Source organism: Ceratotherium simum, chromosome 24 (assembly GCF_057802395.1).
Source record: "Ceratotherium simum simum isolate JZ-2026a chromosome 24, ASM5780239v1, whole genome shotgun sequence".
In the NCBI taxonomy this organism is placed as follows: Eukaryota; Metazoa; Chordata; class Mammalia; order Perissodactyla; family Rhinocerotidae; genus Ceratotherium; species Ceratotherium simum.
In genome coordinates, this window is record NC_141923.1 from 2,148,820 (window position 1) to 2,170,409 (window position 21,590).

Genomic DNA, 21,590 nt, shown 5'->3' on the forward strand with positions numbered 1-21,590 from the left:
GGGTGACCCAGTCGCCCCTCCCCACCCCTGGCAGAAGCGACCATTTCTCCCTACAGGGTAGCGTTGCCGTCCTAGAACCTCACATGTGCAGATTCATCCTGCCCTTCTGTGCGATTTTGTGTCTGGCTTCTCTCAGCACGCCGACGTTGAGACCGTCCGTCTTCTTGCAGCCCTCGGTGGTCCGTTCCTTTGGTCGCTGAGTGTATTCAGTGTGTGGTAGACCTCAGCTTGTCTACCTGTCGATGGACACCTGGGCTCTTGCTGTGATGAAGGCAGCTGCTCTGAACATTCTTGTTTAAGGCTTTTTCTGGACATTGGTGTTCATTTATTGTGGGCCGTGCCTGGAGTGGAACGGCTGGGTGGTAGGGTGGATGATGTTTAACTTCTTAGGACACTGGCAGCTTTCCAAAGTGCTTGGACACACACACATTTTATCAAACAACATTATCAAATCACTTATTTGTCTTTACCTACGTATTAAACTGAGACCATTATGAGCTCCTCTACACTGGGGCTGTGTTATTGGTGCAACATAGAGAGAGCACCTTATTGTAATTACTCAGACCCTCAAAACATCTGGTACTGAAAAAAGGGGGGCTGCCTCTATGAACCTATCCCTCCGAGAACAGAGCCTCCTGTGCCTGGGCCACATGAGAGTGAGAAAGTGGGCACCGGGGGAGAATTATTTCCCCTCTAAGTTGGTGTCTTCCACCCTGTAAACTGTCTACAGACACTCGAGGACATTGCCTGCAGCTGCCTCCTCAAGGTTGTGTCCAGAGATGGAAGAAAAACAATAACTTGTGTCGAGTGGAGGATTCAGCAGCCCCTGCAAAATACAGATTTGAAAACCTTTTTTGCAGCTCTCTAATTGGAACTGCAGGCTTGTGGCTTTTTATGTAGAATGAAACGATTTCTCTTTCTTTTGAAAAAATGCCTACTCTGGTTGATTGTCAAAAGTGTGCATCTCTCTGTTGTACAAGATGCTACCACATGGTCATCTCGTAAGAAGCACCGTCCCCCAGGTGGCAGTGAGGAGTGTTGGGGTCCAGCGTGGCTGAGGGCGGCTCCTCTCTCCCTAAGAACCTACCCTGCCTCAACGCTCTCTCCTTTCGTCTCTCTTGCTACATCATAGAAAGAAATAATTCTCAGAAAACTCAAAGAACAGTTTCTGCTTGTGCTTCTGACCTGTGCCCACCAGTAGCCATGCTGCTGAGTGACGGGAAGGCGGGAAGGCCCAAGGAAGCTGGCACGTAATGTGTTTGCTTGACTTCCTTCAAATCCCTGAAGGCCGCGCTCGGCACTGTTTGGACGAGTTTGCTAGCGTGCGTGAAGTCACAGGAGTTTCCGAGTTTGGCCCGCTCCCCCGGTATGCTAGTCACACGAGTTAGCATCCCCACGGTGTGAGCCAGCCAGACTGGAGCCTGTGGAACCTTCCTGGACTGGTGGGTCCACGAGAAGCCAGCAGAGCAGGCACTTGACCGATTCTAGTGACCCCAGCTGACATTCTTAGCTCCAAAAAGCCAGGATTTAACCCGGCGGACTGTGTCTCTCCATCTAATTCCTTCCCTCTCCGAAATGATGTCGACAAGGCCGTTTTTCTAAATTTGCCCCAAACTCTGAGGAGTTGTTGAGGGTGGCTACTCACTTTCAGCTGAGACCACACAAGCTTGTGGCCGCTATGGCCTGTTCCCAAGTGGCTTATTCAGTCCAGTGACATTCAGAGGGATGATGGCAGAGTGAACCCAACAGACACAGAAAGAGGCTGCTGTTGTGGCTCCACCAGCCTGGGGCACAGAGGGCTCAGGGCTCTAGAGTGACATTCATTTGAACCTTTAGTTATTGGAAAACATATTCAGTGCCCATGGTCTCTCTTACATGGGCTGGTTCCATTTTGTTGTCTCAGCAAACAGATGCCCTGGCTTTGTGGCACCGAACACATGTGTCATCCGGCTGTTCAAGCATCAGTGGCACCGTTTAGTGTTTAAAAGTCAAAACAAAATGACGACGTCAGAACAAAACACGCACTGACCACACAGCTCAGTGGCTACTGGATGGGTTTATTACTGAACTGCTCCAACCAGACACACAGCCGTGTGACAATAAACGTGCCTCAGAGGTCTCTGTGTTAAGCACTTCAGCTCATTTTAAATAGCAAGATTTTAAAAAATGTACACAATGCTGGCTTCCAGATGTTTCAAATCATTGTAGAAATCAGTGGGTTGAGCTGAAGGCTTAAAGAGAAATACAAAACACAGGAAAGAGTTTTCATATTTCTTTGTTTACAGCGTTGGTTTTGCCGGTGAGGAACACGATGGCGGCTGTTTCTTTGGGATGGGGACCTGCTGCTGCCTGCTGGGCTCAGCTCTTTCATTATCTAAAACAGCTGGATCATCGAATCTCTGGATTTGCCAACACCAACCCATTTCACTGAAAGGGAAAAGGGTCGTTCAGACTGGGGCACGGCCAGGAGAGGGACAGTGGGCCGTGCGCAGGGCACTCACCTGCCACTCCGACGTGATTCTCCACGAACCGAATGTAGTTCTGGGCCTGCAGAGGGAGGTCCTCCCACTTCCTGGCGCCCGTGGTGTCCGCTTTCCACCCAGGCAGTGTCTCGTATTCGACCTCGACCTTCTGCAGTATCTCCTGGTTAGCTGGGGGAAGACACAGGGGCGGGATAATGTCTTGCAGACGTCCGCTCCATCCCTGGAGCAGACACTGGGTGGCTTGGGACCCCCAGCCCAGGGCCTGCTTGCCCGAGCGGGCTCAGCAGTGAGGAAGGCAAGTCGCCCTGCTTGGTTTTCTCAGGGTTGGGGAGCCATTCTCTGACACTGGCTGTACCCCTTCCAGACCAGGGGGACACGTCCACCCTGCACAGGGATTCACTATGTGCTCTGCTGGAACATCCACGGGTGACTCAGCTGAGGACCCCTAAGGACCCTGCCTGGAAATTCTAAGGGGCTCTAGGATCTGAAGTGTTCAGGGATCCTGAAGGACCTATCCCCCCACCCCCACCAGGGCAGGGATTCCACTTGGCTGGGACTCCGAGGCTCACAGCAGATGCCAACCACCCCTTATTGAGAGAAGATGCTGGAAAACGCTGTCCACTGCAAGCGTTGAGCCTCAGTGTGCTCCGAGTTTGCATGTTCCCCTGGGCCCTGGACCCCCAGAGGTCATGCCACACTCCTGCTGCGCCCTCTCAAAGGTCAGGGGTCAGCAGGGCTGGGGGACACTGGCCGACAGGGCACATGCGGCTCCCATAGCCAAGTGGCGCTGGTGGGTCTACACTTGTGTGCTCGAAGGAGAGCGAGGGCAGCTCCCCACGGTTGTGGGGAGGAAGTCGCCCATGGGAGTGGGGTCAGAACGTGAGCCTGGTCCAGATGCATCAGTAACTGTGAAATCCAGGAGAACAGCGTCGCCGTCACAGTTTTTAAAAGAACGGACGTGTGGTAGCAGAAACCTCAGTCAGGTCTTGAACAGCCTAACGGAAAGTGTGCTTTCTCAGGTAAAGTGTCATTTTTACACTTGCACGGGACTTCCGTTTTCCAGAGCAGTCCACATCTGCTAACTCTGGCGGGCTTCCAGCGCTCCCAGGAGGTGGGCCTTGACGCCAAGGCGCCTGAGGGTCCCCAGGGTGCCGGGGTTGTAGAGCTGGTTCCCTCCTGTCAGCCCAGGCCCATCCCTCTGAGCAGCTCCCAAACCATGGGACGCGCCTGCAGCGCCCGGAGACCCGGCCAGGCCTCCCCCTCGGGTTGTGAACCTGCGAGGTGGGGCGAGTCTTGAGACAAGCGTGCACTCTTAGTATATTTAACGTGCAAACCCTTTCCCCTCGTCTCCAGAAACCCCAGGTCCCTCCATCCCCGTGTCAACCGTCCAGCGGACAGAAAAGCCGCCTCACGCACGCACCCGGGAAGTAGGGGATCCTTTTCCCGTTCAGCTTGTACGAGATGCCAACTTGAATCTCGTCCAGGGCATCCAGGATGTCCAGCTTCGTTAAGGCCAGCCTGTCCAAAAACCGGCAGAGACAAAGGGGGAAGCTGGAGCAGTTGCTCACTCTTTCCTTTGGGTTCCGCCCCTCGCCTCTCCTCCGCCCTTTACAGTAGAGAGAAAATAAAGATTAGGTGGTCTCAGAAAAACGCAGTGACAGGCGGGCCAGGACCACGACTTCTGCCTGTGCAAGCTGTCCTCACCTCGAATGCCCCCCGGGACCCTTCAGTGGCTCCTGCCACACTTGCCCTCAGTCACGACCGCGTTCAGGTCTTAGCACTTGTGAGTGGCCAGCGTGTGAGCCTCATGGCCCGTGGCACGTTCATGCTCCTCTGTCCTGCCCGCCCCAGGCTGCCCCATGGAGACCCGGCGACTGTGTCGAGACCACTGGCGCCAACAACGGCGTCGCCTTTTGGCAGCCGGCCCTGAGCATAGGGCTTTACTGACGCGTTTCCCTTTTCCTTTGATCTGCCCTCCATGGGCAAGGCCTGGAGGCCTCCTGGGGGGTCTCTGTGCTCCCCGAGCCCATGGTGGCCGGTGTGCGTGGCGACGCCCGGCCTGTGCTTTGCCGTGACCCTCAGCACCTCGTAGGGCTGCATGTCATCTGCTGCCCCCCTGACCCTGGGGGTGCTTGCTGGGGCGCCCCCCTGCGGGAAGCCTGCTTTGCGGCTCTGGGGGCCCCTGTCTGGGATCTCAGCGCTCCGAGAGCAGAGGCACTTGGTCATACGCTGTGTTGGGACGGTGTCTCCCTCCCACAGCCCAGCCCGGAACACTGACAGACCCGACAGGCGTCTTGACAGTCTGGTTCAGCCAGGCCCAGGCCAGGTCCCACTCAGCAGAGTGTCGGGTCCATGAGGACCAAGGTCCTGGGCTTTTTCTTCATCTCTATATTTATTTTTTCCCCCAAAGCCCCAGTAGATAGTTGTATGTCATAGCTGCACATCCTTCTAGTTGCTGTATGTGGGACGCAGCCTCAGCACGGCCGGAGAAGCGGTGTGTTGGTGCGTGCCTGGGATCCGAACCTGGGCCGCCATCAGCGGAGTGCACGCACTTAACCACTAAGCCACGCGGCCGGCCCTCTCCTCATCTCTAGATGAACCGCTGTAACCTCCTACAGGTGCCAGACACCCTCTGGCCTTCACCGTGTCGCCTTCCCTGCGCATGCACTCAGGAGCAGACGGCAGGGTCAGTTCTGACACGCCCTGGATGGGCCTCCACATCACCCCCATTGTGGCCCTGCCACGCAGAGGGTCCAGATGGGGTGACACACCCACACAGGGAGACTCTGTGGCCCTGAGCCCCAATACCCAGCTCCACTTGCTCCCGTGGTGTCGGGGAGGCAGGGACGTCCCTGGTGTGGACGGGCACCGGGGTGTCCAGGCGGTAACAAGCGTGCTGCTTACGCAGTAAATCCGTTGAGCATGTGGGCGTATCTCAGAATCATCAGGTCCAACCAGCCACAGCGCCTCTTCCTGCCCGTGGTTACCCCCCACTCGTGGCCGCGGCTCTGTAGCAGGTCTCCGATCTCCTGCGTGAGAACAGAGCAGGTCCATGAAAGGGAGCCTGCCCTGGCCCAGCTCTGCTTGAGGATTCCTCTGCCTCGGCCACCTCATCCCTTCCCCACCCCCCACCCATCGCCCCTGTACCCCCCCCTTCCCCCGTCCCCTTCCCCCTCCTCCTCCCCTTCCCCCTCAGCTCAGGGGAAAGCTTGAGGCTGCAGCCCCTAAGGAATTCCCTCCTCATGCCTGGCTTCCCCCATCCCGTGTTCCTGGCCCACATGCCCCCTCTGAGTCTCCCCCTGGCGGGGCCTTGCTGACGGCGGGGCTGGTGTTCCATGTGTTGAGTGCCTCCTCCCCAACACTCGGCCTTGTCGGGGGCGCACAGCCTCACTCGCCTCCCCCCTTACCACTTGCTCGTGCGCAGAGAGGTGAGGCAGATCTGGTCTTGTAGCTTAGCTTTGGGGTGGGGGCGTGTGTTTATTTCTCAGGAGTCGCTATCCCTGAGCCCCCTGCCCTGTTAAAGCTGCTGGATACATCTGGATACAGCATGCTTCCCTTCCCGCTCTGGCCCTCACCTGCTCAAGACCAGAGCCTCGTGTCCTCACTGGCCGTGAGGGCACAAGGCCAGGCTGAGAAGGAAGGCCAGTGGCATCCTGAGGATTCCTTCCTGAGCAGACGGGGGCCCCAAGCTGTATCCCACTGTGAGTTGCCCCACTCGCCTGCAGCATGCCCCGGGGAAGCGTGTGTGCACAGCACATCCTCAGCATAAGCTCATGTGGTGTGACATTGGGGGAGCACCTTGTTACCCCCGCGCGCCCTGGGCGCCACTGCTCGTCCCCCCATTGGGCGCCCCGCCCACCTCCGTGCCCCGACACGGCCCCCAGGCTGCAGACTCACGTTGATCTGCTCGGTGGGGAAGGCCCCGATGCCCACGCGTGTGGTGTAGGCCTTCACCACGCCGTAGACTTCGCCCACGTTCTGCGGGGGGATGCCCAGGCCTGTGCACACGCCGCCCACGGTGCAGTTGGAGGACGTCACAAAGGGGTAGGTCCCTGCAAGACAGCAGGTCGGGGAAGCCTGCCACCCCGCAGATCACCCTGGCCCAGGGGTCCCTCTCAGCAGAGGGCAGTGGGCGGTGCAGCCCCCTGTTCGTGCCCTCGGTGGGGTCTCCAGGGCCAGCGGTCTGAGAGATCATCCTGGGGGAGTGGCCAGCCCCGGGGCGCTGTGTGCCGGCCGCTGCAGCTCACGTACGAGTCTCGGGGGTGACAGGAGGGAGAAGATGGGTGCCTCCCCTGCCTGCACCAGGCCGCCTCGGTGCTGGTGTGTCTTGGTCCTGGGGACGTGCAGGCTCTGACCAGCCCTGCCGGGCTCCCTGGCCAGGCCCAGGCTCTTTTGTCCCCATTCTCTCCTGTCCGGCTCAGCCCTCTCTCCTCTCCCCTCCCGGATGAAGTTAGGAAAACCCAGGGCAGCCTGATCATTCTCATGGGCAGGGACAGCAGCGTGGCCGTGGAAGGTGGCCCTGCCACGCCCCGTCAGCGGCCGGCCTGGTCCCCCTCAGACAGGAAAAGGAGGGTTCCTTGGGTCAGCCTGGCTGGGACGTACCGAAGTCGATGTCGAGGAGGGCTGCGTTGGCGCCTTCCACGAGGATTTTCTTGGGGGGGCCGTGGAGTGCCTCGTACATAAAGTAAACGCCATCTCGGACCATGGGTCGGATCCGCTCAGCAAAGCCCTGCACGAAGGAGGAATGAGGCTGTGGCAGGGCCAGGCCACATCCACTCAGCCCCGGCCTCCACCCCACAGCCTCACTCTTCCAGCACATTCCTGTCCAGTGAGGGGCCTGGCCTGCAAACCTGTTCCAAGACAGAAACAACCACTGACCCCGGCTGGGTCTCGTCTGTGCGACTCAGCACCAGCCTCTCGCTGGCTGTCATGGGTTGAGTTGCGCCCCCCCAGCTTCATCTGTTGACTCCCTTATCCCCGGGACCTCAGAATGTGACTGTATTGGGAAATAGGGTCTTTAAAGAGGTGATTAAGTTAAAACGTGGACATTAAGGTGGGCTCGAATCCAGTGTGACTGATGTCCCTATAAGAAGAGGGATCAGGACACAGACACGCACAGAGGGATGACCACGTGAGGACGCGAGGAGAAGATGGCGTCTACACACCCAGGAGAGAGGACTCAGGAGAAACCTGCCCTGCTCACACCCTGATCTCGGACCTCCAGCCTCCAGGACCATGAGCACATATATTCAATCCTCCCAGTCTGTGGTTCTTCATTATAGCAGCCCGAGCTGAGACAGTGTGAATGAGTTCACGTGAAACTTTGGGTGCTGATCTGATTTGAACGTGGGGGGACGAGCCGGATTCTCACAATCCAGTGATGTTCCCTACATGCGTCGGGGACTGTGTCTGGGAGATTCCCAAGGTGAGCACACTGACCCACGTCCCTTGGCAGCAGGAGGCACTGCCCCCAAACCCTGCTTTTTGAGGACAGGCATCTGTGTGCTTCTGATGCACCTCGTGTGGGGGTGCACTGAGCTCCCCCAGCCGCTGTCTTGCCCCTGTGGCAGTATTGGCCCAGCCTGTCCTCATTTACAGCCCCAGACCAGAGCTGGAGGAGCTGGGTTCCCAGCCTTGGAAATTTCCGGAAGGACTTTGCACTGCTGACATCATCCTGTCCCCTGCCCGACTCTGCCCCTCTGAGAGGGAGCTGGGACACCTTTACCTCCTGCCCCAGATAGGACAAGATCGGCCTCCTTCCCCAGCACGTCCTGGGCAATTTCCCCAGAGAGGAAGCAAGGGTCCAGGCCGAGCGGGTGAGCCCCTCCAGCCTCCTGAGAGGACTGCCCTGACCTCCACTGGCCAGGGGCTCACAGAGGAGGCCCATGGTCCCCAGAAGGCCAGCCACCCCGGAATAATGCCCCATGACGGGTGCGCTCCACGAGCGTTCAATGAACGTCGGATAAGATGTCAAACCTTGGTAGGGTTGACCTGCCTGTTTCCTTGCCCCCGACACCATCCCCCTACTCCCCAACACCACTCCCACCACACTGCTCCCCAACACCACCCCCTGCCACCACCCCCCGACACCGCCTGCCCTACCTTGAGCCTTTTGAGTTGACCCTCAACGTCTATTTCCAAGGTGGGGAACATGGACTGGTGCTGATGGGCCAGGTTCTTGAATCTGCAGAAGCGACAATGACTGTGACCCCTTGCCCTGCCTGGATCCCCGAGTGCCCTCCCCACTAGTCGGTCTCCCCCTGGGCTGCACACGGCTCAGGCACCTGGTGGAAAATTCGTCGAAGTCTGACAGGAGGTCGCAGACGCGGAGGCCCGTGCGGGCCGCCTTGGAAGAGTAGGCTGGTCCGATCCCCTTCCTCGTGGTGCCAATGCTGAAAGACGGGGAGCGGTTGTGAGCACGGGGGGGTGTGACAAGCCTTAGGCATTGCTGACCCTGCCCGGCAGCCTGCTGGGACCCTGGGGAGGAGCCTGGAAACTCGGGGTCCCTAGCCAGCCCCCTAGACCTTAGTTTCCACCCCATCAGTAAAGGGTAGAGCTGGTGGCACCTAAGGTGCCTTTGCAGCAGCAGCACTGGGAGTCTGGGAGAGCCGACCAGACTCCTCAGACGGCCAGCTTTCAGGGATCCAGGGGCTGGGGTGGTGGCAGATGGTCTGGGCCCCCCGCCTCCACTCTCAGGCCCAGGGCCCCGCAGTGCTCTCCCTGTCCTGTCTGCAATCTGCCTGGACTTCCCTCTCGCCTGGCACTGAGGACGCTTCTCCTGGTATCTGCTGCCTCCCTGGGATGGGGGGCCGGCTGTGCCCATCCTGTACCCACTGCCTGCCCCATCCCAGGCCAGCCTCAGTGAACCAGCATGCTGAGTACTGCCACCTGCATCTGACCAGGCCACATGTGTGAGCGCGTGCACATGTGTGAGTGCATGTCTGCATGTGAGCATCTGTGTGTACTTGTGTACGAGTGTGTGGATGCGTGCAGGGCATGCATGTGTGCATGCGTGTGTGCACATGTCAGTGCATGCACGTGTGTGTTGCATGTGCGAGTGTGTGACTCCACGAGGCAGGACGCTCGTCTGCTTCACCCTGTCCCGGCTTTGAGAACCACAGTCCCGGCATGTTCTGATACTGTCTTTGGAGTACACATGAACGACCGTCGGGTGCTGGGTGCCCTGGTGGGAGCTGTGGCCTATGTGGGGCCAAGGCTGGCCCAGGGGTCCAGCAGGCACGAGGGCGCAGACGGGAGGGCATGTCCACTCCTCGGGGGTGGCCGTGGTGTGACCCCGGGGAGAGGTGGGCTCGTTGGGGCTTTGGGACTGGGGAGGCCCTGGGGTGAACCGACGGGCGCTGTTCTCATGGGGCTTCGTGTGGATCCATGTTCCCCACCCTCGTCCCGCTGGACCGGATCCACCCCCAGGTCACCAGCTGCCGGATCCTCGAGACACTCACTTCTTCCCCTCCTGGGCCTGCCGCTGCACCTCCTGCAGCCCATCAACAGCCTGGTGAAAATCAAACACTGCGGGCAGGCGGGAGCGCAGGCAGAAACAGACAGAGGGTTAGGGCCCCACCCATGCATGCCCGGCCTCCCGGAGGGGTGGTCCATTTTGAAAAGGGACATGCTGGAATCGGCCTCTGCTCCTCACCGACTTACTGTGACCCTGAATCCCCCTGGGCCTGTCTTCCCGTCTGCCAAGGGGACAGTGAGCCTCACCCAGTGCCCACCTTGAAGCTCTCTGAGACACCCTCGAGGAGTTGCGTGGGCTCGGCGGCCATGGAGGGAGTCAGTCGTTCACGGGGCAGGGGGAGGGTCGAGCCCTGCGCCAGCCTCAAGTGTGCAACTTACCGAGGTGGGCTCGGTCGGAGATGACGAGCCTCTTCTCCCAGTCCTTCAGACCTGCGGGGACACAGCACAGCGGTCAGCACTCACAGGGGAGCGGCTGGCCAGCTCGCCCAGCTCCCACCAGGCAAGAGGCCACAAAAGTCACCCCTATCACGTGGCAAGTGACGGGTCCACCCCTTGTGGCCTCTCCCTCGGCTGGGGTCCCAGACCCTCACCCCCAGGGGACGCCCACGCACATCCCGTGGGCTGGCCCATCTCCTTGCAGGCCCTCTGTCCTGGCACCTCCTGGGGCCCAAGTCCCAGGCTCAGGTTCCCACTCGCTCTTTTTGTGCCTGCCCTGAACTTGAGCCCTGAGGCCAAGGCTCTGTTTCCTCCACGGACCCTCTCGGGGTCTCAGGGCTGCTGCATCGCCAACCTGCCTCTCGACAACCTTCACAGGGTCCGACTTGCCCGGACGCCCTGGCCGGTGGCCTCGGTCACTGCCTGCCTGCTTCCTGCCCCCAAGGAGCCCCAGGAACCACATCCTTCCCTGCAGGCACAGTCGGCCCAATGGTCCCCAATCCTAGCTGGACATCAGGGTGCCCTGGGGAGCTCTGTCAAATTCCAGGTCCTGGGGCCCCTTCCTGAATCTGCATTTCCAAGGTGCCACCTGTCCCTCGTGTCATGAAATCGTCCCTGAGACACCGAGGCCGTGGCCTGCAGCCAGAGTTTGGGGCCCCTGGGCTGCCCCGCTCTCTGCTTTCTGAGCCATGAGCCGTCTCTCTGCTCAGGCAGAGCCAGTGGGTGGTGGGGCAGGGCCCAGCGTGGAAGCTGCCCCCGTCTGCCCGCCTGCCCGCCCACCCTCTGGAGAAACCGCACAGCGAGGCGCTGGCCAACACGGCCGCTACGAGCAGTCACATGTCTGGGACAGGTGAGTCTGCAGGGACTCAGACCTACCTTTCTTCTCATTCTTTTCTGCTTCTTCAAACAAGCCTGGTAAGTGGACAACCACCCCATTGCCTGCAACACACGGACGTGAGACTGAATCGTATCACAGATCTTGGGGACTTATGGTTAAAACAGTGTGAAATCTGCACCCCATGGTCATAGCAGTGTAATTCACAAGAGCTAAGACGTGGAAGCAACCCAAGTGTCCACAGATGGATGCATGGATAAAGAAAACGTGGTCCATTCATACTATGGAATATTACTCAGCCTTAAAAAGGAAGGAAAGCCTAACATGCGTCAATACGGATGAACCTTGAGGACATCATGCTGAGTGAAATAAACAAGACACAAAAGGCCAAACACCGTGATTCCACTCACATGAGGTCCCTAGAGTCGCCAGATACATAGAGACAGAGAGTAGGATGGTGGTGCCAGGGGTTGGAGGAGGGGATGGTGAGTTAGTGTTTAATGGGGACAGAGTTTCAGTTTGACAAGATGAAAAGTTCTTCATGGTTGCACAACAATATGAACGTGCTTAATGCCACTGAACTGGACACTCAAAAATGGCTAAGATGGTAAATTTGTTATGTGTATTTTATCACATAAAAGACATGGCCCAAACAAAACAAAAGCCAGCATGAAGGATTTACAGAGTCGGAGAGCAGCTCGGCGGTGGCTGGGGCTGAGTGGGAGGGAGACCACCAGAAAATGGGCATGAGGGAGTTTTCAGGGCGATGACAATATTCTAGAGTGGAATTGTGGTGATGGCTCCACAGTCATGGGTGAATTTCAGGGCACATAGATTATACCTCAATAAAGCTGTTACGTTTTATTTAAAAGGCATGAAAATGGGAAAGCAGGAGGCGTGGAGAAATGCAACCCAGGACCCAGTAGGCCTCCGGGGAGCCGAGTGTCCCCTCCACATAAAGCTGAAGTGGGGTCCGCGCAGACATTCTGCACGGCAGACTGGCCCACGGCCCCATGGCACGTTAGTGAGGGTCCAGGCTAGAGCTGGATGCTGGGCCCCTCCTCTAAGACCAAAAGCAGCTGGGCCGGCCCACCTGCTGCCCACCTGGAAGGAGCCCTGCTCCTATGCGTCCTGGCCGGGACTGGCGGAGGCACAGGCTCGGCCCAGGGAGACGGTACATCGGTCCAGTTGGGAGTGACTCAGGGACTATGGAAGCCACACCGAGCACAAAAGGTCACCTAAATGCCACAGCGTCCTGAAATGACCACGTGGCAGGGGCCTGGGGTGTGTCCCAAGCTGAGGGAGCTGCGTGCGCTCCGGCACGTTCCGCCCTTGCTCGTTGCATTCCTCGGTGTTGTCTGGCCTCACTGACCGCTGAGCCGACCCTCTGCTGATGCTCCCTGGGGACCGCCCAGCTTGGGCTCTGGCCCTGACCTCTCCCCAGCTCCTTGGAGACTGGGCAGAGTGCCCTCCCGGGCAAGCGGTGCCTCCTTGGCCTCACTTCCCGCCAGGTGGGGCCCAAGGCCCTGCTGACAGGCTGCTGCTGGAGAAGGCTTCCTGCAGCAGAGACCTGCCCCGCTGGGCTCCGGGCCGGGGGTGCAGGCTGGGGCCCCCAGTGTGACCTGGGGTTGTTGCTCCACTGTCCTCACCCACGGCTGGGGCCCGGGTCTGCACCCCGTGAAGAAGGCCCTCGGCGCCCCACTCCTGCTCAGCTTGACCGCACACAGTCACCTCGGCCCTCCGCTGACATTCTCCTTCCTGTGCGTATATGGAGCGGGCCAGACCCTGTGCCATCACCGGGCACACCCCTGCAGCTGCGGCCTCCGCTTCTAGACCAGGGAGGGGTGGGCACAGATAAGTCACAGTGTGATCTTGCTAAGTCGTGGAAAGGGCCGGGAGGAGAAGTGCTGGAACCTCTGAGAGGGCGTCCCCAGGCCTGGCCTTGCTGAGGGGACCAGGAAAAGCTCCTGAGCAAGGGAGCCACGACCTGACGCCACGACGGGCAGTCAGGCCTTGTGACCCAGAGAGAGAGACAGAGAGAGACAGAAAGAGAAAGACAGAGAGAGGCAGAGACAGAAAGAGAGAGAAAGACAGAGAGAGAAAGACAGAGACAGGCAGAGAGAGAGACAGAGAGAGAGAGAAGGACAGAGACAGAGACAGAGAGAGAGAGCAAGGGTGGCTGCAGTGAGGGCCACGGGGAGGGGCTGGGGGGCAGAGGAGTGAGGCAGTCCCTCTACAGCACGGGCCTCAGGCAGGGGTGAGGGAGGCCTGTCGGGAAGCCAGCCTGCGCAGGGGCCAGGAAAAGCACAGCTTCACCACACAGGCTCAGCTTCACACGCACACTCACACAATGCCTACATACACACACACTCGCCCGCACACGTGCACACACACACTCACATGCATGCACACATGCATACAGACCTATATGCATACACTCAGCCACCCACGCAATGCACTCATGAAGCACACTCACGTGCTCACACTTGTGTACACACTCACACATGTATACACAGCCCCCTGCACAATGCACTCACTCACACACGTCCATACAGGCTCGCACACACACTCTCGAGGTCTGAGAGTTCAGCTGAGCCTCCTGCACTCTCTCTCCCTCGGCCCAGGCTGGGCAGGCATCCTGGGCTCTGAGGACAGGCTCCCAGATCAGACCCCTCTGCAAAGGCTCCTGCACAGGAGCTGAGGCCTTGAATCCCCCAGCCAGGGCTGAGGCCCCAGCCGAGCAGGTCATCCCTGTGCAAGCATCTGGCCAGGGGCAGGTGGGCCAAGGTCCAGCCAGCTCTCCTGCTGTGTCCAGCCCCGCATTGGACCCCTGGGCCAGATGACGTCCCGGGCCTTGCTGGCTCATACACTCGGGATCTAGGCGTCTGCGGCTGGTCCTGGGGCCGGGCGGCGGGGCACTCACCGATGAAGGACACAGCCTTGGTGTTGATGATGCCGCTGGGCAGCAGGTGGAAGTCGTACTCCTTGCCGTCCACCACCACGGTGTGGCCAGCGTTGTTGCCCCCCTGGGAACAGAAACCCGGCTGAGCATCCAGGAGCCCAGGGACTTGGACACACCCTGGGAGGGCCTGTTGGGCGCCCAGCCTCACTCCGGGCCAGCTCTAAAGGTAGGCACTCAGGAGCCGCCTCTGGGCTGCCCAGGGCAGCGGTTCTGTCCCCCAGGGCACTTGAGACGCTGTCCACGCTTGGACTTGGGGAATCTAGTCCAGTGGTCGGCTCTGATGTGCATCTGGGCCATGCTGGGTTAGTGCCCTGCTCCTTGGAGGGGGTGCAGGGGCCCGGCCGGTGGACTGGGTCAGAGGGGTCTGGCCCAGGCTGGTCCCAACATCCGGGAGTGTCTCAGGGCATGTGCTGATGCCCCAAGGAGGCTGGCTCAGCACAGGTCCTGAAGCCGCAGACATGCTCAGAGCCCAGCCCCGCCCATGAGCCCCTCTGATGCAGGAATGAGGGGCCCGCCCTTCCGGAAAGCACAAACTCAGGCACCCACCGCCCAAGCTGCCACGTTCCACACAGTCCGAGCTCCGTGGTGGCAGAGGGTGGGCCAGGCAGCACCACGCCTCTGGGGCCGGGTGACGGGAACAGATGCCATCACCGGCCAGCAGGGCCAGCGCCCCTCACCCCCCAGCCGGGACCCCTCCCTTTGGGCCTGCGCCTCCTATCTAAGAATAAAAACGAAAAAACTATTCTGAGGCCAGCCCTGTTCTGGGGACACTCAGGAGACAGGCTCACTTTTTCTGGAACTTCTGCTGACCTTGGGCTGAGGCAGGCTTCGGGGTGCAGCAAGCCCCGCTGGGGGGGTGGGGGAGCTCCAGGAAGGTCCCACCACAGGAAGGATGCCGGGCCTCCAGCCCCAGTTCCCGCCACTAGAGGGCACTGTGCTCCCCCAGGCGGGGAGTCCCTGACTCTCCTGGGTCCTGAGCACCCAGGGCCCAGAGAGAGGACACATTCTGGCTGGTGCCCACCTGCCCCGCCCCCTGCACTAGCCCTGTCCCCAGGACCCTGGAGCCCAGCCCAGCCCCACCTTGCTGCCTGAATCTCCTGCAGACACAGCTTATCTGTGGGGCCTCTCCACACTGGGGTCCCCTCCCTGCCACACCCCATGGTCCTCCTACCTTGCAGCGGGGTTGATGGGGCCCCCATGCCCCCTCTCCTTGCCCCGCCCCAAGCAGACTGATTGACGGCAGCCTCCTGCTCCACCTCCCCTCCCGCAGGAGCACCTGTTCCTCACGCTGCTGCGTCTGGACGAGATTCACAAGTCTCCCAGCCCGTGGGGTGGGAAGAGTGTGCCGGGGACAGAGAGGAACAGCCTCTCCCTCCTGGACCCCACTTCACGCATGGGTAAATTAAGAGGTGGTGCTGGAGCCCTGATACATCCCCTGACCTCTCCTGTGAGCCCCTCACACCGGCTCAGCCCTGCGATCTGCACCAGCTGTCCCACACACGGCCCTGCTAGAAACCAGTTCCACAAGGTCCCCAGACCCCAAGCCTTCTGGTGTAGAGTGCATGTGTGGGTCTGTCTGGGTCTGCTCCCCGCGTCTCTGACACAGGGTCAGCTGGAGGTCAGCTGGAGGACTCTGAGGCAGGTCTGCCGTCTCTAACAGACTCCTGGGTCACTGCGGTCCAGGTGTGTGTCCTGGGCCCTGCGGCACGACTGTGCCGTGGCCCACAGCTCCACTGTCCCCGGAAGGCGGGCCTGCCCTCTCAGGCACCCGGCAGCCAGCGGGGGCCAGCAGGCCCTGGGACCTCCAAGCGTTTGGCTGTGGGAACTGATCGCAGGCTCTGAGCAAATCATGTGGGAAGCGGGAAGGACAAAGGCACGGGGTCCTGGGAGCCAAGGAGGGGTGCCCCCAACATGGGAAGGGACTCCAGAGGGGCTTCGAGAGGGAAGGGAGCTGATCTGACGAGGTGTGGGGAGGAGGGGCAGTAGAGGGCACAGGCTCAGCCCTGAACGTCAGGGTCGCCCTGGCGCTTCCCGCAGACCCCAAGTCTGCCCGGGGGATCAGCCCATCGGATGGATGCGGCGGGATGGCATAGCTGGGAATTCAGAGAGGCCCACGCATGACTGAAGGGCGCCGGGTTTGGGGTCATGGCCCTCCCAGACACCTCGTCCTTGCTCCACCCTTGCCTGGGAGTTAGTCCCCCCGCAAGGTTCTCTGTGCACGCTCACATCCACAACCACATTTGCTCCCCACGGGGGCGTGGTCCATGACAGAGGGGGAAACTGAGGTCCTGGGAGAAGGGAGTCTGCAGCAGAGCCCAGGCCAGACTGGATGGCAGCCCAACTGCCTCCACGCAGATGCTCTCTTCCATGTGTCAGACATCCCCCCAGGGCCATGTCCTGTCTGCCTGCACGGCCGGAGGCCAGATGAGCCCAGATGAGCCCAGACACCCGCCTCCCGCCCCCTGCTCTCCAAGGGCCTAGTGCCATTGTCAGCTGGCCGAGGACATACACATAGACGAGGAGCACCACCCAGCACACCCCCCATTGTTGGGGGTAAACACAGGCGCCTGGGAACAGGGGCAGCGGTGTGGGCCAGTGGGCATCAGATGACCACTCAGCTGCAGGCCCCGGGCGTCAGGAGCCAGCCCCGGAGGCCAAGCCCAGGGCCTGCTGCTGTGCAGGGCACACCTCCAAGCCGCTGTGCAGAGCTCCAGCGTGACCATCCCAGAGACCCCGTGTCCTCCCCCAGGCGCACGTGGGCAAGTGGTGAGATCGGGGCAGGAGCACCCCAGCTGCCCTCCTTAGACCTGCAGCTCTGCCCGCGGTCTGCGCGGGGCCGCGGCCTGGTTTGGAAGGCCACTTGGAGGGGGAGCTTGTCCAGGGTCCCCATGGGAGCGTGGGGGACAATGCCTGTCCCCGGCCAGCCTGGCTGCCCCTCGGGGCCTCTGCTCTCAGCCTTCGGGTCTCAGGTGGGCAGGTTCTGGGGGCTCTGAGCCTGGTGCCCTGTGAGAGTGAGGGAGGGTGGTCCTGGACCCTGGGGCTGCTTGGGGAGGGGGAGGATTCCTGGGCTCAGTTTCACCGTCTGCTCCTCTGCTCGTCTGCTGTCTGCTCGCCAGCTCGCCAGCTCGCCACCTCGCCGAGCTGGCCTGACCATACCTCCGCGCCCCTGGGGGATGGGCCAAGTCAGGCTGGGAGCTGGGCACAGAGGCAGGCCTTGTGTCATCCCCTTGGGGCTCTGCCCGCCTCCAGGTTCTCCCCTCTGAGGGAGCCTCTGATGGGTCAGGCACAGCTCTGAGCCCCCTAGGGATGCTGACGACCCCCGCCACCCCCAGCCCAGCCTGCTCTGCCACATCTGCAGGGGCCTCTGCACACCAGAGGTTTTATCACGCCCTCCTAGCCTCCACTTGTGACTCTGACAGGGCTCCACGGGGCTCCCCTGATGGAGCATGTTCTGTGAGCCTTGTCCCCATGCGTGTCCCCAGCCTCGCTCTCCTGCAGCTGCTCATTTCTGCTCCCCCTTTCACCAGCCCTCGCCTATGTACCTCACCATCTGCTTGGTAGGTCTTCCGCTGACCTCTGACCTGCCAGGGTCCCACCCCCTCACCACCCACTCAACTACTACCCCCTGCATTCTTTCTCTGACCTCCACCACTCAGTCTCCACGCTGCTCTGGACGGCTCCTTTGGCCCCGGGTTCTCAGGGAGGCACTGGCCTGGCCTTTATCCCCTGCGACACAGCCCCTCTGACCCCCCAGCTCCCCTCCCCACCATCGGAGGCACTGGGGGGCCGAGGGGAGTTATCTCTTTGGCAGGGCCCCAGGCCTCCGAGCTCCAGGCCCCTCTCCCTGACTTTGTTTCTCTGGCAGCTCCATGCCCCCATGCTCCTGGGTTGTTGCGGCATCTCCCCCAGAGCACACAGCCTGCCTGCCTCCCCAGTTCAGCTCACCGGGGAGAGGGACCAGCTCTTCCCTCCCTGGGTCCATCCCCAGCCCTGGTCCGTGTGCCTGACAGTGGACAGAGGGAGCAGAGAGGTGAATTCGGAGCGGGGGAAGCGCTCCTGGGCCTGTGCTGTGGCCTGGTGGGGGAGGAGGCCTCTTGGTGGCAGCCTCGGTTTTATTAGGATCACGCACAGACGCAGCGAGGGCCCTGCTCTCAGGGCGGGGACACACTTGTGACTCACCTATCTGGGTGAAACCCCAAAGTTCACCCACACATGCAGTGCTTCACCTCCTTTTGGTATCTGCTGGCAGGCTCCTATCATTCATTCATTCATTCATTCAAACCCAAACACAGTTGCTCTCCGCCCATGAGGCACTGGGGCGGGGCCTGGGAGGGAGGGGCCAGGGGCCTCAGGTGGTACACAGGTCTTACCAGCCCAGGGCAGACGTCCTCATGGCCACGAGGGGCTGTGTAGCCCTGGGGAGGCCTCCCCGTGGAGCCACCGCTGTGTGACCAGAGCCATCAGAGGGTTAGGATGTGGAAGGGAGGCTGCTTCTGGAAGCAACACTTGGCATTTCCCGCCTAAGGTAGCTGCCCCTCGCCCCCCGGGAGGCCCCTGGACCGGCCTGGGGTCCACAGCAGGGCGTTTCCCGATACCCCTGTGGAGGGAGGTCCCAGAGCAGCGACAAGCCACAGGACAAGGCCCCTCAATGAGCGAGACCACCGCGTACATCGCCACAGCTCTCCACCAGCAGCTCGAGGCCAGCTGGCCCTTCCCAGGGGGCGACCCTGGCTGGACAGGGCCCTGGCTAGACGGGGTGGTGGCATGCGAGCTCATGGTGGAAAGCAAGAGAAATCCACCCTCGCACCCTTGGCTCAGAGTGGTGGGCACCCGGAGCCCAGGGCCGGTGCACTGCAGTTGGATGGGGGGAGTTGTAAATCCTGACAGGCATGCGCCTTGGCCATCCTGGGCAAGGGGAGTGAAGGGCTGCCTCCCAGCCTGGGGCCGACTCCAGGCGGGGACAGGGGGCAGCACGAGAGAAGAGGTCACGACGGCCAGTCCAGGTGAGCGGTCCTGAGGCTCCTATCTGGGTGGGGGGTCAAGCAGCAGGAATGATACTAGGTAGACACAGAAGGAGGGAGCCCAGCGGAGATGCGGGGACTCCTAGGAGGGGTGGGCAGAGCTCACGGTCTGAAGAGCCGTGCACAGAGAGCACAGAGGGGTCCCCTGAGTGATGGGAGTGGGCAGGGCCTGGCCTGCTGACCCAGGTGGCAGAGCAGGGAGGGCCCCGTTCCAGAACCATTTCCACAGCTGGAAGGAGAGCCTGGCAGCTTTAAGATAAGGGCTATCAAGGGTAACTGCAAAGTCCTCTGGACACTTCAGGAGGGAAGACGGGCCACAGATGGGCGTGCGAGGCTGACCAGGGCCAGCAGGTTAACCGGAAGGCCCTGGGCATCACTGCAGCAGACAGGCCGAGAAGCAGACGCCCTGTGCTGGGAGCGGAGAGCGGCAGCCTCCTGACCACACGCCCAGCTACAGGGGGACCAGGGCCCTTGCTTACGCAGCAGGGCTTCGGGGGCCGCCTCTGGCACCTGCAGGCTCTCAGGGGAGAGGAGAGGGTTTGCTCACTGAGGCTTAGGGCACAGCGAGGCGGGGAGACTTCCCGCGATCCCAGGAAGCACCTTCCAGGAATTTGCTGTCCGCATAGGGCAGGACTGGTCCAGAGAGCTGTGGAGACTCAGGTCCCTGCGCCAAGCGCCTGGGGCCCATGCCCTTCTCCGGGACGTGACCCAGCCCCAGCCCTCCTGGCCGCAGCTCAGGAATGAGGCCACAGAACCTGGGAGAAGGGGCTCACGGATGCCCTTTCCCCATTTTGGGCAGCATTCCCAGGCGTGGCTCCAAACCCCAGCAGTGCCAAAGCGTGCACCCCAAAGCTGATCCCTTTGCACCCCGAGCTGTGTCAGCCCACAGCAGCAAGCGTGGCTCGGTGCCCCTGGCCTGAGGGAGTGTCGGTCAGAACAGACCTGGCCCTGCCCTGGGCCCTCAGGGGACAAAGTCTGTGTCTGGCCTCCTTGGTAGCACTGCCAGCCACTGGGTCACCCTGGCCAGAAGTCTGTGGCTCCTCCCTCTCCCCGAGTCTGGCCAGGACCCTCCTGCCCTGCCTTCCTTCAGGTCCTGGCCCACTGTCCTGCCCTCGCCTCTGCCTCCCCTTGGCTGACTCCCCTGGGTCACCCCTCTCCCAGAGGCCTTGCTCCTCACCCCTCTGGCCCCCCTCAGCGTGCTCTGACCCCTGTGTGGAGTCAGCCAGCCCATCTCAGACTCAAACAGAATGAGGAAGGGGTGGTGTCTGGGTGGTTCCCCCCCACCCCCCACACTGCAGGGTCAGCGTCACAGCCATGGCACACTCCCCCCCATGAGGATCCGGTGTCCCCAACTCAGCTACTTGTATTTATAGCTCTGCGCTGGCCCACTGCCCTGGGGGGTGGGGCTGGGTGGGGAAGGCGGGTCCCCGGGGGAGAGAGTGGGCGAGGGGTGTCAGGTGCCGCGAGGGAAGTGTCTGTGCGTCTGAGTGGCAGGGGGTTGCGTGAGTGGGTGGTGCATGCGTGGTGAGTGGGTGGGGTGGCCCCTGGGAAGGGTGTCCCCGGCAAGGAAGGAGTCCAAGATGCGCGTCTGGGTCGGGATGCGGGAGAGCAGGGAGAACAGGGTCCCTCTGGGTGCAGGGGAGGGGAGGGACCCGGCGCCCCGGCCCGCACCTGGCAGCGGCTGATGATGTCGGCGTCCGTGGCCAGCAAGTCCACCACCTTGCCTTTGCCCTCGTCCCCCCACTGTGCGCCCAGCACCACGGTCACCCGGGAGCCCGTCGCCGCCGCCTCCTGCTGCAGCCGCCCCCGCTTGACGCCGCCCGTGCCGGGGGGCCGGTCGTTAGAGGCTCGGGTCCCCGACATGCTGGCTCGCTCGTCCGCTGCGCCGGGCCGCCTGAGACCCCGCCGCGGCCCGCGCGCCCGCGCCATTAAAAGGAGCCGGGCCGGGGCGGGGGGCGGGACGGGGGCGGGCCCGGCGGGCGCCGTGACGCGCCTGAGTGACCTTTGGGCGCCGGGTTCCCGCCCCCCGCCGCCACCTGGGAGCCGAATTGGGCTGCGGGCACTTCTGGGGGGCGCGCTCCAGGGAGCCTCCGCGCGGGCCTGGCCGGGGGCGTCTCGCGAATGCTAATGGGGGGCATTCCACTCGCCGCCCCGAAGCAGGGCCTGGGCGCTTCGCACCCACCCTGCCCGGGCCCCGCCTGGCCCACGACCTCGGGGTTCCAGAAACTGCAGGGGGTCCCCTCCAGGGCGAGAGTGCAGTTTGCAAAAGGGGAGCTGCGTCTCTGCACCCCACCTGGAGGGTCCGCACGCTCGGGGTGCGCACCTGCCCGGCGGTGAAGCCCCGCCACCTGGACGGGCGTGCGCGCCCTCTGGTGGCC

The 21,590-nt window shown here is 61.6% G+C and overlaps 1 protein-coding gene across 2 annotated transcripts; it reads right to left on the bottom strand.

Annotated features, from left to right (window-relative positions):
- Nucleotides 1-2,018: 2,018 nt before the first annotated feature.
- ADSS1 (adenylosuccinate synthase 1) lies at nucleotides 2,019-21,141 on the bottom strand. Of its 2 annotated transcripts, XM_004434310.3 has the most exons (13): nucleotides 20,884-21,141; nucleotides 14,153-14,255; nucleotides 11,271-11,333; nucleotides 10,338-10,388; nucleotides 9,944-10,010; nucleotides 8,768-8,875; nucleotides 8,586-8,667; nucleotides 7,086-7,212; nucleotides 6,381-6,535; nucleotides 5,388-5,512; nucleotides 3,904-4,001; nucleotides 2,502-2,651; nucleotides 2,019-2,427 (listed from the first exon to the last, which is right to left on the bottom strand). In XM_004434310.3, exons 1-13 carry the CDS (start codon nucleotides 21,139-21,141, stop codon nucleotides 2,375-2,377), a joined length of 1,440 nt encoding a protein of 479 aa, XP_004434367.2. In that variant the 3' UTR covers nucleotides 2,019-2,374. The 2 variants fall into 2 exon arrangements, with proteins under 2 accessions (XP_004434367.2, XP_087303958.1); XM_087447832.1 differs by lacking the exon at nucleotides 2,019-2,427 and having other exon boundaries at nucleotides 2,527-3,478; nucleotides 20,884-21,079.
- Nucleotides 21,142-21,590: the final 449 nt, after the last annotated feature.

Bases quoted from the DNA above. Each gene is read 5' to 3' on its own strand.
- ADSS1 (XM_004434310.3), bottom strand. From the start codon at position 21,141: ATGGCGCGGGCGCGCGGGCCGCGGCGGGGTCTCAGGCGGCCCGGCGCA. The intron at 11,334-14,152 runs GTGAGTGCCCCG...CGTGTGTTGCAG, and splicing joins CAAGGCTGTGTCCTTCATCG to GCAATGGGGTGGTTGTCCAC. The intron at 8,668-8,767 runs GTGCCTGAGCCG...TCGCTTCTGCAG, and splicing joins TTCGACGAATTTTCCACCAG to ATTCAAGAACCTGGCCCATC.